At 42.1% G+C, this 18,582-nt stretch overlaps 1 protein-coding gene across 6 annotated transcripts in view; it reads left to right on the top strand.

Moving 5' to 3' along the window:
- The window catches only part of NGEF (neuronal guanine nucleotide exchange factor), a 59,500-nt gene extending 40,923 nt beyond the window's left edge, over positions 1-18,577 (top strand). For 4 of the 6 annotated variants that reach the window (XM_083443235.1, XM_083443237.1, XM_083443238.1 and 1 more), the window contains 9 exons: positions 1,282-1,434; positions 5,082-5,211; positions 7,041-7,115; positions 9,102-9,191; positions 10,653-10,816; positions 11,645-11,800; positions 14,921-15,000; positions 15,767-15,871; positions 16,341-18,577. In XM_083443235.1, the coding sequence (XP_083299361.1) occupies positions 1,282-1,434; positions 5,082-5,211; positions 7,041-7,115; positions 9,102-9,191; positions 10,653-10,816; positions 11,645-11,800; positions 14,921-15,000; positions 15,767-15,871; positions 16,341-16,513 (1,126 nt within the window). In that variant the 3' untranslated portion in view covers positions 16,514-18,577. Of the gene's footprint in view, positions 1-1,281; positions 1,435-5,081; positions 5,212-7,040; positions 7,116-9,101; positions 9,192-10,652; positions 10,817-11,644; positions 13,500-13,910; positions 15,001-15,766; positions 15,872-16,340 lie in introns of all 6 variants that reach the window. The other 2 variants (XR_014511985.1, XR_014511986.1) reach the window with 1 other exon arrangement.
- Positions 18,578-18,582: the final 5 nt, after the last annotated feature.

The following is an 18,582-nucleotide window of genomic DNA, read 5'->3' as shown; positions in this document are numbered from 1 at the left end:
AGATCAGTTCTGAATTAGAGACAAGCCATATTATTTATTGTTGTTATGGCATGCAAAAGGCAAAGGACCCCTGGACGGTTACGTCCAGTCAAAGGCAACTATGGGGTTGCGGTGCTCATCTCACTTTCATGCTCCGGGAGCTGGCGTTTGTCCACAGACAGCTTTCTGGGTCATGTGGTCAGCATGACTCAACCGCTTCCGGCGTGACGGAAACCAGTGCTCATGGAAACACCATTTCCCTTCTGCAGCAGTACCTATTTATCTACTTGAACTGGTGTGCTTTCGAACTGCTAGGTTGGCAGGAGCTGGGAGAGAACAACGGGAGCTCACCCCATCATGGGGATTCGAACCACCGACCTTCTGATAGGCAAGCCCAAGAGGCTCAGTGGTTTAAACCTCAGTGCCACCCACGACATGCATACCACAGTCACTTGCATGCATTTTTCTACATGCTTATTCCTTTCCTCACCTATACATAGGAAAAAGCTACATTCTCTTCCTGGAAATCAGGCACTTTCTGTCTCATGTATACATTTAACTTAAGAAGAGCCTGCTGGATCAGGCCAATGGCTCATCTAGTCCAGCATCCTTTTCTCACAGTGGCCAACCAGACACCTGTGGAAAACCAGCAATCAGGATTCAAGTACAAGAGCCCTCTCATAATCTGTGGTTTCCAGCAACTAGTATTCAGAAGCATAGCTGCCTCCAATTGTGCAGGGCAGAACATAACCATCATAGCTAGTAGCCATGGTGTGTCTACAAAAGTGTACACATATAGCCACATATCTCCCATTTTGCTTGATCTCTGGGGTGGGGGGGAGGGAGGAATAAAAATTTCCTTCATAAAATGTCATTGCCAAGGATTAATCAATAACTATTTTCAACTACGTGAAATTCTCCACAATTCCCCTAGAGGGTAGCATGTCTCACTCTGAGAAGCCGGTCCAAGATCAAATTATTGTTGACGTTGTACCACTTATTAGTTAGACCTCTTCTATTAAAACAGAATGAAAATAACTGGACTGGTCTCAAAACTGATAGCCAAAGATTAGCTTGGTTGATACGCTCTCTGAGTTTTGGAAAAACTAGCAGAATTAATTTTGAACAAAATGCTTCATTTGGTTCATAGCCAAAAGTATTTCAAAATCTATTTTTTATCTATAAAAATAAAAAGAGGGGGAGTGGAATGTGGCAGAAGCCTCTATTTTAATTATTTGTGTTTGTTGGCTATGTCTGTTGTGGACACTGATGTCAATGATTAATTCTGGGTTTCTTATTTAGTTTCCTCTTGGACCTTGAGAAGCGAGTAGAAGAGAACATTGTGATCTCAGATGTCTGCGACATTGTCTATCAGCACACCATTAATCATTTCTCGGTGTATGTAACCTATGTCTCCAACCAAACCTACCAGGAGAGAGCTTATAAGCAACTTCTGTGAGTGCAATTATTCAGTCATGGCTTGCTTAGTAAAACCAATCAACTGAGACTGACCAATTAGACAACAGATGCCAAATGGTTTAGCACACCGGGGTGCGGGGGGGGAAAGAATTTTCACCCATGCTTAATAGAAACTTTTCTCCAAAATGTGCTTGGGTGTTCACAGTGTAATCCCATTGCCCACTGGAAAGGAGATAACTAGGCAGAAAGCTGGCATTTGGTATGCAATCAGTTGTGAGTTATTTTTGACATTATGCACAATTTTCAAACATGCATCTTCCACTGGGTGACTATGTCTGACCGTTATAAATGATCTATTGCACTGGAAGGATTGTTCTGGTTGATGCCATCATTACAAGACAAATGTATGAAATTATCCATAGTTGTGTCTGTTCTAATGGTTTTCTATCGGGCAAGATTATTTTGAAGCATGCGAATGCGTTTATGGCATGTGCAATTTGTCTAAAGATTTTTCAGTGTTGAACTGCCAACCTTTTATGTCCCCCTTGCTTATGATGAAGTGGAAGCAATTTAAAATTACAATCCACTTACAACCTTAATTTATTTCAGCAACCTCACTTCCTCCAAGTTCCATTCAAAGCCTTAAAAAAAAAGTGAAAAGAGGCAAAGTTTCTTACAATAAAGGGAATAATTTCTGATCTGTAACAGATTTCAGATGTGAAACTCCTGGAATTCTTACTTAAAGCTAAGCTTGCTCTTTGAATAATGAAGAATCTTGAGCACTATGATCCTGTGCATGTTTATTCAGAAGTCTTACTGTATTCAGTACCTTTTACTCCCATCAAGTAAATGCGCATAGAATTGCAGCCTTTCTCCTTGCCCATGCAATCCTGTGTGTGTTTACCTGGAAGTAAATCTCACTCTGTTCAATGGAACTTACTCTCTAGTAAGTGTGTTTAAGTTTATAGTCTAAAAATTAAAAATGCTTGGCAGGGGGTTGGACTCGATGACCCTTGTGGTCTCTTCCAACTCTATGATTCTATGATTCTATGATTCTATTATAGTCCTTGTGTCAAGTATAGCTGAATTGGATTAGGGAATCTGCTTCGGATGTTTTCATAATTTAAATTTTGGAAGTAAATCTCACTCTGTTCAATGGAACTTACTCTCTAGTAAGTGTGTTTAAGTTTATAGTCTAAAAATTAAAAATGCTCATTTATTATAGTCCTTGTGTCAAGTATAGCTGAATTGGATTAGGGAATCTGCTTCGGATGTTTTCATAATTTAAATTTATTGATAGTAGTCTGCTAGGATTTGTAATGAGTCTTCTCAATGTACCCGCATTATATATCTGGTTCCTTCGCAAAGGAGAAGAAGCTGTCTGGAAGCCTCCAAAGCATTAAGATAAAAATACTTTAAAAGGATCATGAAAGCTGGGAAATGTTTAGCTGCTTACTTGAATGCTCTGAATGTTTCAGAAATTTTCCACTCTTTAGCTCAATACTTTTTCTTTTTCATGTTTATTTTGGCCACTTTGTTTCTTCCAAGAAAGTGAGTAGAGTTAAGTAAGCTATTAAGCTACAACTATTCTAGTAAGGTGGGAAAAAACCTAATAACTCATCATGCAATTTAGTCATTCCTAGCTTTCATTGTATAGATAGAATTTTAATATGCTCAAAGGAAGAGAGATAAATCCTTAAACAAATTAATTCCCTATAGAAGCAGACCTTGGGGACTGCTTCTAACCAGCAGCTAGGCTGTTTTATGAATGCTAGGAAACGATAGCAATCTTGCTCCTTTTCTTCTCCTCACCATTCAGTCTTTGTTCTCACTAAAGGAACTCCTAGTCAATTATTTAATAGTAGGTGACTAGATCAGCATACTTAGAGGTCTGTGATGACAAAGGATTAGAATCCCATTTGCCTTCCGTTTGACAGACTGAATATAGACAACACTGGAAAAGACGTATGGTGGAGAAGAAGGTGTCAGTAAGACCAAGCATAGACTTAAAAGTTAGCATAGTGCAAGTGCTTCAGCACTCTTTGACATCCTGGTCAAGGCACTGAAGGACAATGAATTGATTTTCAAATTGTGAATGTGAGAGGCACCAATCTACTATTGGGAGCAAAGCAAAAGTTCACCTATGTTCCAGCGTTAATAGAAGGCAATAGCACAACAGGACAGGAATATGAAGTCAGCTTGAACTCTTTCAGAAAAAGCTAATGTAGAAGTTTGGTTCGGTATTTTCTCAGTCACATATGTGGTGAATGGTCATACCATTCTCAGTTCCAGGACCAATTCAATTGCTAGTTCCATTCTTTCCTCCTTCTGCTCCAGAAAAACAAAAACCTTAGCTGGACCACACCAGGAACAGCATCCTCAGTGGTTATTGCTATGCTTTTAACAGTCTTGTGTGCCTCAGGACCACAATATCTCAAGGGCTTCCTCTCCCCACATGAACCCAGCATTCATCATTGGATGCCCTTCTTCATGTGTTTCCTCTGAGGGGAGATGTGGATGGAGGCAACACGAGAACAGGCATTTTCAGTGGTGGCTCCTTGCTTGTGGAATGCTCTGCCTAGGGAGGTACTCCTGGCACCATAATGATCTATTGTTGGGTGCCAGGCAAAAAGGTTTATTCCCCCTAGACTTTCAGCCCTTAATTTGGAGCGTATTAGGCATACTTGTGCCCTCTTTGTTGCTTATTTTTTAGTGGGGTGTGTTATGTTGGACCTTCCTTTTTATATTTATTATGGATAGGGTTTCGTTTCATTTCGTTTTTTTCATACTTGGTTTTAACGTTCGTAGCATTTTGTGAGTTGCTGTGGGTCACTTCTCATGAAAAAAACAACTAATAAATGCAATAAATAGAGCTGGGGTCTGATTGTGGCCTGAGTTGTTTTATCATGCTGGTGCTCGGACCTGTATGTTTCTTCCTATGAACTGTGCTAATTAATCATTTGTGGGTATGGGGGTGTTCCAGAAGCTTCTAAATATTTGGTATTAGTTATGAATATTGGTATTTGTTATAAATAGAAAGTTCCCTCACATTAATAGCCTTTTTTGTCAGTGAGAAACCAAATAATCTGAGCTAAAGAGCGTGTGCCTTTCTGTAGCACTGAATTCACACTAGCTGTAGCTGTGACAGATCCTGGCAGCTCTCCAGTAGTCTGAGATGCTTCCAGTTTATGCCAGATGAGTTTTTCCTCTTGTCATTTCCAGCTAGGCCTACCTCGGTTAAATCACTTGATGGAAGGCCTTGTTCCTATGACTATATGTATTTCACCTTACTGCAACAATCCAACTGTGTAAAGATATATAATTATGCCTCTGACTCATCTACTTGGACACACACCCCATTCACACCCACCCACACACCCAGCATATGCTGCTAAGTTTGTATGTGCTACACATGTAAAAGCATTACTCCGGCTTGCACATTAAAAGCCTATTTTTCCATTCCCAAATACTATTAATAGACCCAACTTCAAACCAAAATCCACTTAGTGCTAATATGCCCCTCCCCCAAATTGTAAAAAAATGAGAACAAAGCCATATTCCAACCCTGAGGGGAAGGTAGTGTTGTGAAAATTAAAACACACATAGAACATGTCGGTTACTCACACAAGTTTAAAACTGAATGAAATAACAAAACACCACTCTCCATCTGTCTCTGCTGTCAGCCAGGACAAGCCAGCTTTCCGGGAGGTGATCTCACATTTGGAACTGGATCCGAAATGCAAAGGCCTGCCTTTCTCATCGTTCTTGATTTTGCCTTTTCAAAGGATCACAAGGCTGAAGCTGCTGGTACAGGTATAACAGGGTTTTACTCTTCCCATATATCAGTACCACCTTGCCATGTCTTAAATTGAGGTCACTGAGAGACTGAAGAGCTTTAATGGGGAGGGAAAAGCCACCAAGGAACATTTCTTGTGGGTAACAATAACAATAACAATAAATTTATTTATACTCTGCCCATCTGGCTGGGTTTCCCCAGCCACTCTGGGTGGCTTCCAACAGTATATTAAAACATAATAGTCTATTAAACATTAAAATCTTCCCTAACCAGGGCTGCCTTCAGATGTCTTCTAAAAGTCTGGTAGTTGTTTTTCTCTTTGACATCTGATGGGAGGGCATTCCACAGGGCGGGTGCCACTACCGAGAAGGCCCTCTGCCAGGTTCCCTGTAACATGGCTTCTTGCAGTGAGGGAACTGCCAGAAGACCCTCAGCACTGGACCTCAGTGTCCGGGCAGAATGATGGGGGTGGAGACACTCAGGTATACTGGACCGAGGCCATTTAGGGCCTTAAAGGTCAGCACCAACACTTTGAATTGTGCTTGGAAATGTACTGGGAGCTAGTGTAGGTCTTTCAAGAATGGTGTTATGTGGTCTCGGTGGCCACTCCCAGTCACCAGTCTAGCTGCCACATTCTGGATTAGTTGTAGTTTCTGGGTCACCTTCAAAGGTAGCCCCCAAATAGAGCGCATTGCAGTAGTCCAAGCGAGAGATAACTAGAGCATGCACCACTCTGGCGAGACAGTCTGCGGGCAGCTAGCCTGCATACCAAATGGAGCTGATAAACAGCTGCCCTGGACACAGAATTGACTTGCTCCTCCGTGGACAGCTGTGAGTCTAGAATGACTCCCAGGCTGCGCACCTGGTCCTTCAGGGGCACAGTTACCCCATTCAGGACCAGGGTGTCCTCCACACCTGCCCCCTCCTGTCCACCGAAAACAGTACTTCTGTCTTGTCAGGATTCAACCTCAATCTGTTAGCCGCCATCCATCCTCCAACCACCTCCAGACACCCACACAGGACCTTCACTGCCTTCACTGGTTCTGATTTGAAAGAGAGGTAGAGCTGGGTATCATCCGCATACTGATGAACCCAAACCCCCTGATGGTCTCTCCCAGCGGCTTCATGCAGATGTTGAAAAACATGGGGGAGAGGACAGAACCCTGAGGCACCCCACAAGTGAGAGCATAGGGGTCTGAACATTCACCCCCCCCCCACCACTTTCTGAACACAGCCCAGGAGGAAGGAACGTAACCATTGTATAACAGTGCCCAGCTCCCAGCCCCTCTAGATGGTCCAGAAGGATGTTATGGTTGATGGTGTCAAAAGCCGCTGAGAGATCCAGCAGAACTAGGAAACAGCTCTACCTTTGTCCCTAGCCCGCCGGAGATCATTGACCAGTATGACCAAGGCAGTTTCAGTCCCATAATGAGGCCTGAATTCTGACTAGAAGGGATCCAAATGATCCGCTTCTTCCAGGCGTGCCTGGAGTTGTTCAGCAACCACTCGCTTAATCACCTTGCCCAAGAATGGAAGATTTGAGACTGGGCGATAGTTGGCCATATTGGCCAAATCTAAAGATGGTTTTTTAAAAAGCGGTTTGATAGCCGCCTCTTTCAGCGGGTCTGGGAAGGCTCCCTCACGGAGGGAAGCATTCACCACCCCACGAAGCCCATCGCCCAGCCCTTCCTGGCTAGCTTTTATAAAGGAAATGTATCCTTTTATGCCCATAATGTAATTGTCAAAAGGAAGAAGATTTTGATTCCTCTCTCCATTTTTCTACACGTGTTCAAGTAGAGCCTGTTTATGGAAATGTATAATAACAACCTTCCTTCATCTTGTACAGAATATCCTGAAGAAAGTGGAGGAAAAGTCTGAACGTGAAATCACTGCCCTTGAGGCTCACAAGGAACTGGAAACAGTAAGTCTCATCTGCCTTGTCAGAATATTTAGGATTTTTCGGAGCAAATGGGACTTCTTCTCTGCCTCTGTGCCCCTCCCAAAGTTGCTGGCCATTGGCATTCAAATGGTGTGTGTGTGCCGTGTCATGTGATTGATTATGCAGGGTGGGGTTTACCTGCCTCCCAGTATTTTATTTAAGTTGGCACCTCTGTCGTCCCCCCCCCCATGTGTTTTGAAGAACCCCCCTACCCTCCAGAGTGGATTTGGGGGTGGGACATGTAGGGAAAGGAGAGGGAGAGCTAGTCCCACTGTGCAGGCATTAGTCCTTGCGTTAATAGGATGACTTTGAAATTAATGCTTAATCATATGTATCTGGTATATGAGGACATCTGGAAGAAATAATATCCAAGAAAGAGTTGCTTCAGATTTCAGAGTGTAAAAGCTGTAGTCAGACACTTGAAGGTGATAGATTCCACAGAGAGCAGTGATTTAATTAGCTGCCACCTGAAGCAGACTGTTAGTAGGTCAGACTTTATCCAAGAGTACAAACTTATTTTTCTGACCCAAAATCACGTGTGCCATAATATACCTTTTTATTAGTGCTTCAGCTCCTTTTGAACTCCATTTCTACGAGGCTTCTTATCATGTGTGTTGCCTGTCTAGTTATATATTTTGAGGTTAGGCCAAGTACAGTATACTTTTAACATGAGTCTGAACCAGTCTTACCACATGCAGGGGATTGCATCAGCCCACATAAAGAAGCCACCCAACTTCCATTGTCCCTGCATGTTCACATGGATACAGAAGATCTTCATGCAGCCAATGCACCTAGACCAAACTCATATGATCAATCCCATGGAAATAATCTGGAATGGACCATGTAGTGTGTAGGCTACACACAAATGTTTACTATACTTGGTATACTCACAAATGCAATTAGAGAGGCAACACACAAAGATGGTAAACACATGTTCCCCTCCATGAAGTGGGCCAGATCATAACTCCAGTCCAGTGTCATTGGGATCAAGTGGATCCTGATTCCTCTCGAGCCAACTTTTAGTGGACCCTCATTTTCTATCTCTACCTGCCTGCTGAATTACATAGGCCCCACTTTCAGACATGAGCCTAGTAGAATTGTTCCTGAGTCTTCAATGATGCAGCAAGCTGGGGTGCGAAGCCACTCGGAAATGCACTTCAAAGTGAAGGCAACGCCTTTACCTTCCTTCCACCTGATGTCACAAATTATGCCAGGGGTGGGGCAGATGGACATGGTTTAGGGAAAACTATATTGTGAGCTAAATTAGGGCCCCTGCCCCTCCCCCAGCCCTGCTGTGAGGCTGCCAAAATGTGATGATGTCATCAGCAGTTGATAGCACAAATACCTCTAGGAATGTGAAACACAACCTGCTGCATTGTTGAAAGCTTCTGAATTTGTGATAGAACTGACCAGTCTAGTAAACCTGAGTTCCATTCCATTTTGGCTTGGTTCCACCATTTGGACTATAGTAGAATTTGAAAGCTTCTCTATGGTTTATATTAAATCAGAAATGTCTTGACTGTATAAAACTATGAAATCCACTGAGCTATAGCCCTTCCTCTTTCTAACCAGGAACCAAAGTAAGCATTAGTAAGCCTCAACTCAGGTGATTCTTGCTTACTATTTTATTAATAGTAATTAATAATAATTACTTATTAAGTAATAATAGAGTTGGAACCCATTCCCCTTCATCCATGGGTGCATGTCCCCCCTTATCTTACTGGGGTGAACAATGCTTTGATTTCCTTCATATGAGTTAAGCCTCTTCAGTGACACTTTGACGTGAACAAGTTTATTATTAAAATCTTGTCGACGTTGCGCTTTTATTTACAGAACCACTTCTGAATGAAGTTAAACATGCTTTTCTACTTCCACCTCATTCAATCTGTTCTCATTGGGGTTCCAATTTTCAACCCTGGGACAAGGAATCATGTTTCTGATATACTCTCACTTCTTGGTCTCTTCTAGGTGGTGAAGGCATGCAACGAAGGTGTTAGGAAGATGAGCCGTACAGAACAGATGATCAGCATCCAGAAAATGCTAGAATTTAAGATCAAGGTAAAAATGTAGGCTAAGTCCTAAGGAGAGGAACAGATATATGTTACAGGGCAATGATGAATTTTTAGCAAAACTGTTGCCCCTAATGATTATATTAAACAACCACTGATCTAATTTAGTCAGTCCTAGCTTTGGTGCCCTTTTTTATTGCAAGTCAGGGTTCAGTCTGCCTGGCTGCTTCAGTAAGTTGCCTGGCTACCCATGTTCCCTGCTCCAATGACTGGATCATGTAGAATTCGTGCAGTGATTATGCATGCTGAGCCATTCCCTGTCACTTGTATTCTTTCTAACTCAGTGCTGACTAATATAGCTCTGTGGAGCTCTCCTCCAGCTCGTTTATCTGTTTTTTATTTGTATAATTTTCTTACGAGTGCTGCAGGCCAGCTGTGTGGTGTGAATTTTGTTTAAATTAATCTAAAGAGGCTTTTGAGGCAAGATATGTCAAAACATATCCCACTCGTCATTATTGTCCTTTTGCTTAGAATGAGACTTCAAAGTTTCCAATGGATAATTTAATTTCCTTTGATGATCTGCAACGACCATGTATTTTGTTCTCATTATATACATCTTCAGAGAGCCAACTTTTAATGTTACTTTTATTAAGTATTTCACAGGTTAATAGGAGGAAAAGGGGGGAATATGAGCATGCCAAAAAGTTATAACTTTTACAATAAAGAAAAGACAACATGCAGTTGGCTGCTGTTGTTAAACTTCTCATTACTGTGTTGAACAAACACTATCCACAAAATTATCTACTTGGCATTACTCCCTGAGCCTGATATAATTTGTAATTTTGGCAATCTCGGCTATTCGCAGATCCTCTTTAAACAGATTTTAAGCCAAGGAGTGATAGCTTTTTTGAAATTCACTGCTAAATTAATTTTGGCTATGCACAGATGATTTGTAGTAAGTTCTGGGTCACATCTCTGTCTTTCCTTTCAGGTCATATTGGGTCTAATAGTGTTTCATATACTTTAATTGATATCTTTTTAGTTGAATCTTCTCTTCCAGTACCTTGCCTGATAGATACTGCTAAATAGGAACGAAGTCGTATTCTTCTCTTTATATATGAACGAAGTCCTCTGCAATAAAGCCAGACTTTGACAAAAACCACTTTCTCATATTTTGGTATCTTAAAGGGATGCTAAATACTGCTGATCAGCATTTTACATTTTCCCCCCAGTTGACAGACACAAATTAATTTTAAGAGAACATTGACAGTTGCTGGAAACCCCAGGAGAGGATAGTGCTTTTGTGTTTATGGTTTCCCCACTGGCATCTGTTTGGCCGCTGTGAGAACAGGATACTGGAGTCGATGGGCAGGCTCTTGTTAGGTTCTACCTGGATCCATAGCTTCTGTATAGTCTATTTTTAAAGCTTTCCTTTGCAGTGAATTCAGAGGGATTGCCATAAGATGCTATGTTGCAGTGCTCCTGATTATTATTTTGTTTCCTTCGTTAGTCTGTGCCCATCATCTCTCACTCCCGTTGGCTGCTAAAGCAGGGAGAACTGCAGCAAATGAATGGCCCCAAAACATCACGTACCCTCCGCACAAAGAAACTCTTCAGAGAAGTCTACTTGTTCCTCTTCAATGATTTGCTAGTGATCTGCAGACAAATATCTAGGTGAGTTTGAAAAAGAGAGGAACAAAATTTGAGCTGTACTATGTTTATTCAGCCTCAGTTGGTTCAGTCTCAATCCTGCCAGAGATAGTTTCTGATTGTTAATTTAATCTATTGATGTGCTGCCCAAGCAGCTGTAGACGAATTTTCAGCACTCATAGTAAAGAATTAATGTTTATTCTGTTGTTCTGGGTTTTTAAAATAGACAATTATTTACCTTTGCATCCCATCCCCCCTTCAAATTGTTAGGCAAGGACTAAAGCAGGGGTGAAGAGCTTGTGACTCTGCAAAGGTTGTTGGTCTCAGCCAGCAGAGACACTGGTCAGGGTTGATGTCCAACAACATCTGGAGATCACATGTTCCTCATCTGTAGAATAAAAATACGATGCATTCTGTCCTTGAGAAGAGAAAACTTGCATCAGAGGAGGGTCGTAAGGGAACTGTGTGCCTAACTTTCCCCCTTCTAATCACTTCATGTTTGTAAAAAAAAAAAAAAAAGGACTATGGAACACTGGCAGGGGGTTAAACAGCTGCCTTGGGGAAAGTCTCAGAAGAAAGTATATGACTCAAGAAGAATTAACTCCTCCTTTCTCTGCTGTCCCTTTTCAGATGCAAATAATCTCTTCCCGAGCATGCTTAGCAAGATTTTGTTATCCCAGATAACAGTTTCAGGCGTAGTTTACTCCTTCAACACTAAGCCATACATTCTTCAGAAAGAATATTTTGCCTATGAGAAATGTAACCTATTTCTCTGCCCCATCTTTTAGGCCCTGCTTATACCCCAGCCTAGGCTATAACTAGTGTTTCTGACACCTTTCTTTTCTCTCTCAGTGACAAATATCAGGTGTTTGACTCTGCCCCACGAGGACTTCTGCGGGTGGAGGAGCTGGAAGACCAAGGGCAGAGCTTGGCAAATGTCTTCATCCTGAGACTGCTGGAAAATGCAGATGACCGCGAAGTCAGCTACATGCTAAAGGCATCATCACAGTAAGCATAACGAGGCAATATCTGGAAAAATTGTAGATTGTGCGCATGATCCCATTGCACTTTGTTACAATAGATTCTGAACTATTATTGCTCTTGGGCTGACTTTACCTATCTTTATAAGCAGGCACAGACATTGATCAATAGGCATCATGTTTGATGGGGACTGTCTTCTAAATGACAGTGTTGATAGTGAGTTCACTTGCCCCTTGTCAACATCCTGCATAGCTCTGTCTTCTGCAACGCTTTAGGGTAATTTGTTTCCCAGCACTGGTGATTCTGTCATATAGTCTGCTTGTGTACAGGAAATGCAGTCTCCAGTCCCTCCCACATAACTAGAATGAATTTGCCCTCCCTAATGCAGACAAAGAGGGAAAGGCAGGCTGATGTCAAAGGAGGCTTCTTGTTTGTCCTATGAACTCATACTGTAGCTGTGAACAAAATATTCACGCCTCCACACACACACACCAGTGGTGGAGAAAACACCCAAGGGAGTGAATATATTGAAACACCCAAAGACTGAATTCTGGCTGATTGAACTAATGGCAAAAATATTGCCCCAGGTATGTTGACCATAGAAATCTGCTCCAAAACTGCATTTGAATTCTGCCTTCCCTCAACTCTGTCCTCATTTTGTCCTGCATGAATGACAATTTATAGATTATTAAATGCATGGACCCCAGGAAATACTGCAGTATGTTTTCAAGTAATCCTATAGGAATATAAACTGTAACTGCCTATGTGCTAAGCACAATAAATGTTACGTACCTAAAATATATCATTTTGGAAGGTACAGAAGCTTAGAAACAGATGGTAGTAACTATCTTGTTAACTGCCCTGAGATCTTTTGATGAAGGACGGTATGTAAATATAATTAATAATAATAATATCCATCCTCCCAGTGTGCAGATGGCATATTCAAATGGGTTCATCCTTCATACTGTTGCCCCAAATCCTGCATGATGCAAAACTTTATTTCTTTCCAGCGCTTCTTTGCAAAATTTCACACCTAGCAGTGCGGGAAGCATTATTTCTGCTCCAAATTAAGCATGTTGCTAACGATAGATTAAGAAAAGTTGGCACTTGAAGTGTTCTTTCTAGTCCAACACCCATTTGAGCAGAGAATTTATTCAGTTAACGTGCATTACCAACAAACTGTTGCAGATGGAGGACATGGGAAATAGGAGAAAATATTTCTTCCTTTTGTTGTAAAAACCTTGTCCCTCGCTCCCTTCCTGGTTCCCTGGAGTAAGCGACAAAGACAACCACAACCTCAGCTGCTCCTCTGCTTAAACCCGGAAGTGCCTGGCTTGAGCAGAGAAGCAGCAGCAAAAGCTATCCAGCCTACGCAATGATTCCAGTAGACTGAAGAAGTTTCTGCATGCTCCCCCCCACTTTTTTTGACCCTAAAGCTGCTCTTTAACTCAGAGAATGAACAAGGAAGTGGTGTGACGTTAACATATGAGAGTGCTGGAGGTGAAATAGTTAAAACAGGTTACCCAATCAGAACCCAGGGGGTGGAGTCAGAGGGACTATAAAACCAGCTCTGGGAGGGGCGAAGGGAGGCGTTTGTTGGGAGTTGGGTGGTTGGTTGGAGTGGGAGTGAATTGGGATAGAGTCTGTGGGTAGGTTGAGTTAGTGTAGCTGAGTCAGGAACAGTTAGGGGCTAGGAAGACAAGTAAATATCTGAGAGGTGGTTTATGTTACAATATAGAAGCAATGCTGCTGCAAGCTGATTGCTTGGAAAAGTCACATGATGTTGGGAGTGTCTGTGGGAAACAGACAGCACCGGAATTAGCTCAGAGTGTAATATGAGCTGCACAGGAAGTGTTTGTTCAGCTGTCTGCTGGAGTTTGAAGAGAGCAGACATGTTTTTTGTAACTCTGCAAAGACAGAAATAAAGCCATGTAAATACGTTTCTGTCTATCTCTTTCCCCTGCCGGGGGGGCAGGAAAGAGGGGTGTGTTCTTCTCACGCTGAGAAGGATCGCCTATCGCGACCTCTGCCTGGATCCTGCCGGGAAAGCAGACCGGGAGGTCAACAGGAGACCAAGCCGGGTGCCTGGGAGAGTTGCCAGTTTCTCCTGATAAAGGCTTGGAATCCAACAGTTTAGTGAGTGAGAGCAGGTAGCAAAAGTTATAGGTCTGGATAGGCACTCCATGAATGTAATTGACCGATACCATTTATGAAACCACACGCTTGTTAAACTGCAATAAATAAACAAACAGAAGTTTATGTTCCAATTTAACCCTGACTGGACTCAGTATTGTACCAGGTAGGGCCTGGGTGGTGGCAGTGAGAAATAAAGTGGTGGCACAGGGATCAATAGACAGTGAAACGTCCGGGGACCCTGTGTGATTGCTACAGATGGCTTCACCCCTTGAGCTCAAATTTCGTGACTCCAAAAGAACATGGAGAACATATTCCTTTTCACTTTTGTCCACAAAGCTATTACTGGAAAGGGAATTTGGCTCAGGAAACCCTGCAGTCACTGAGACTAGCCAGAGACCCCAAACCTATTGTTCTTTAAACTGCAAAAAGGGAGACAAAGAAGGTGGTTAAACTTTCTTTCTCCCTGGACCCCTGTTCTTCTCAGGGACACAAGCATCCCAGATCTCCCATATCATATCCACTTTAACCCTAAGAAAGGGAATGACTGTTCCAGGAATTTATAGAAAATAATACATGAAAAACGAAGGTGAAAAATGGGATAGAGGAATGAGTCTTCTGTCAAGGGATTCTGAAACATGGCTGAGCTCTTTCAGTAGAGTTCATGGATTTGCCTTGAACTCCTTATTGTCTTCGCTTGTGCATGACTTTCTAACCAGTGAGTGGGAGAACATGAGTCAGGATGCGTGAATGAGTGACACTTAACTGACTTAGCTGACAGGAAAGGGAGAGAGAACACATGGATTTTACCATTAAAGTAGGGGCAGGGGCAGTAAGACAGAAATGCTGGAATGGCACAGAATGCAGAAAGTGGATTTATTTGTGCTTTATGTTTGTAAATTTTTGCAAGTCACTTGTAGACTCCTATGTGGCAAGTCAGATTCCACGGACCCTTTCCAAATTACATGGAAAACACTGATTGCCGCTCTCTCTCCTGTTTTATTCCCAATGCAGAAGTGAAATGAAGCGCTGGATGATCTTGCTGGCTCCGAATCGGCGAACCAAGTTTGTTTCCTTTACATCCAGGCTCATGGGTAAGGAGGGCAAGGGGGGAAAGGAGGGAATGATAGAAAGTTGTCATCCAGATGGATTATAAGAGCACATCACTGCTCTTGGTTAGGTTCTAGCATTGTCAGTTCTAGGATGCAAAGGCAGATCAGGTCCTAATTGCAGAACAAAATTCCATTCTAAGCTTCATTTTTAAATTGTGTGCCCTGAAGCAAATTTTTGTGAAGCCAAGAAGTCAGCTTCATATCCCTTTACGGAAAGGTTCAGTAAGAGATTACATACCCTATTCTTGTCTACAGAATTTTATGCAACATCACTGTTCCATATTTGTCTGCTGCCCAGTCATCTCAGTCCCCCATCAGTACCATTCCATGTTACACCCAAGTGCAAGAAGCTAATCTGAGATCTCTTCCCCTCTTGTATGAGATTCTATGCATTTCTCAAAACCTCTGACTGAGGATGTAACTGTCCCCAAGATCAGCCATTGCACTCACTGGCCCGTTGGTTGAATTATTTGCTGAGATGACACAGCCTAGCTTACCTTTTTCCTCTAAGGTGGTTCCTTTATAGCTACAGTAATACAGGCAACAGAAATTATCAAGGTTATGCTAGAATAGACTTTTGCTATTCTAAGCCCTTGACCAGAGAGGCAAAAGGCCTGGTTGCTATATGCTACAGCAGTTGGGGACACACACACACACACACATTTTAGTAGCAGACCCCCTCCCATTTCTCCCTTATAGTATTCATAAAGGGTCCTGCAAACTAGTAATTTCCCTTTTCCACTTGCAGATTGCCCTCAAGTACAGTGTGTCCATCCTTATGTGGCTCAGCAGCCAGATGAGCTGTCGCTGGAACTGGCTGATGTACTTAACATCCTGGAAAAGACCGATGATGGTAAGAAGTGTCCATATTTGGGTTTTAATGCAGGCACAAATGCACAACAAAATCATAACAGGGGAACTGTGTAGGAAGTAAATATCTTGCAGCATTAAGGATTGTACAGTATGTTCCAGTGCTCCTCAGATGGTAGTATATAACCTGTTAATTGGGTTGTCAGGAAATGAATGAAGGCCAATGCATTTTTATTTTTATTTTTTTCATACTCTCTTTTTCACTCGGATTGCCAAAGCATTGCGGTCCCAGTGAAGCAGAATTCTTATAAGCCTTTGCAAATTGCAACATCTGCTTCACACGGAAAATATTATGTAACCAGCTTCCCTTAATATATTCTGATATGATTGTTGTATAACTTCCCTTCTTGTACCAGTTTTGAACCTTGCTTGCATTAACTCATCACTCCTTTACTGAGCTGCCACTATTATGCTTTCTCCACCCACAATCATCCTTTTCCCAAAAAATCTAGGTTGGATATTTGGGGAGCGTTTGCATGATCAAGAGAGAGGTTGGTTCCCCAGCTCCATGGGTGAAGAGATTATGAACCCCAAGATTCGATCTCAAAACTTAAAGGAGTGCTTCCGGGTACACAAGACAGATGACAGTCAGCGGAGGAAGATGGGCAGCAGGAATAGACAATGATCACTGCACACAGTTCTGGGCAGTTGTATTTCAGAAACAATGAATGTCAGATGCTGAGACAACGGAAGTTGGCACAAATATCATTTTTTGTCAAGCAAGTCCTCTCTCCTCCAAGCTAATGAACTTCTTTGCATACTTGATGCATCATGGATAATATCTCTGAAGACAAACTTGAAAAGAGGTGAGGCTGTCGTGTGCCTGTACAGAACTAGGAGCTGTAAAATGTAATTTCCTATTGTATTGCAAAGAGTGTAAATCTCTTAACTCTGCATGGTAAGGAAACAGTGAATGCTGATCAACTGGAAAAAAAAAGTACAACAAGGCCCAAGAGGTTAGCAGCCTGATTCTCTAATATTCCATCAAGTGGCACATTTGATTTTCCAGTGTGCAATCCAGGCGCACAGGAGCGCACCACCTTTGAAAGTGTGCACAGTATTGGTATACACACTTCTACACTCAGGAAGTTTCTCTGTAGGTACTGAGTTTGGAGTACCCACACAAGCACATCAACAGGTATCCCTTATGAATAAACACATTGGTGATACTTTAAATGCATTGGTGATTCTTTAACAGAGGTAAAAAAAAATTAGGGCAGAGCATAGTCTTCTGTGCTAAAAAATATTCCACAAAATTATTTACACTGTACTCTTGGGCTACCCTGTAGGAAACTGCAGAGGAGAATACTGACATAGAGAAGCTGCATGGTTTCAAACAGGAGTGTGAGGCCTCTCCTAGCTCAAGGGCAGTATTGCTTCATGAGCAACTTCCAGGGGGCCATACAAGAGGGATGAATATGGCTATAGACAAAAGTGGGCAGAGCAAAAGCTGGGATGAACCTACATTCCAACTTTATAGAGGTCAGAGATCCCCTACACATGTTGCTCTCCATCTAGGCAAGGAAGAGGAATTATCGCAGTTGAACATTTCAAGTCAGGCAAAAGCAGTCAAGGGGGCCATAGCTGGTAAAAGTCCCAAGGGTAAAGAGGTATTCCACACACCCACATCGAAGCATGAGGTTCTCCATCCCTGACCTAAAATAGGAAAGGACTGGAAATTCACTGTTTCTCATAGCCGTGCAATTCACCACCTGGACCCATATCCTAAGTGCAAACTATAATAATTACTAGCAATGCAATCCTATAGATGTCATTTCAGGAGTAAAACCTATTGAGTTCAATGAGCCTTACTCCCAGGTAAGTGCATATAGGATTCCCATCTGACTGCATTTAAGTTTTACAACAAAGTTCTTTGAGAGAGCCAATGGTAGGTATCGTAAACTATGTCTAAATATTGAGAGGGTGGCTGAGTGGATAGTACAGACTTAGGCCCTGAACAAATGCACTGACAGTATCCCATAGTATTCACTACTCAGCTCTGTTGCATATACTAAGGAATTTTTCATCAGAGAGGGGGGGAAGAGACAAAAACACACACACCAAGAAGTGGAGAATCAGCTCAAGGCATGCATGACATTCTATAGCCATGCTAAATCTGGAGAGCTAAAGAACTCAGCTAGGGCCAGCAAATTTCTGTGTAATTACCCTGGTGTATATACGGACTCTGATAACAGTATTTCAAATAATATTTCTGTCCAGTTCAGAGAGTTTTGAATGAAATGCATCCTTGTCAATACAAGTGGATTAAACTGATTATGGACCAAATGCTCATTCAAAGAGGAACAGAGGCCACTAGGCAGCAACAACAACATGCTTGAGGGACAAGATGGCATGCTTTTGTAGTAAATGTTGTCTGCAAACGTTTTACTAAAGCAATAGGAAGGCCTGTTGCATGTCAGCTGGGAATTGATCCTCAGCTGTACACATGAACTCTATGTATAATACTTTTAAGCTGGTGTATATAAATGCTTACAAAGCCAGGAAATATCTTCTCCTTTGCTGCAAAAGTTACAACTGGCAACAAGATGCTTCTCTGGAAGGGGGAGAGAAGATTCACAATAGAGAACATTTGACTAAGGACAATTATAGAGTCAACCATGAGACAGAGATCGAGAAATTAAAAGATTGTAAAGCACTTTGCATATTAAAAGTGTTACATAAATAATAACGGAT

The sequence above is a fragment of the Podarcis tiliguerta genome (genome assembly GCF_965153285.1).
Source record: "Podarcis tiliguerta genome assembly, chromosome: 5".
In the NCBI taxonomy this organism is placed as follows: domain Eukaryota; kingdom Metazoa; phylum Chordata; class Lepidosauria; order Squamata; family Lacertidae; genus Podarcis; species Podarcis tiliguerta.
This window is presented reverse-complemented; position numbering and strand designations above follow the sequence as displayed.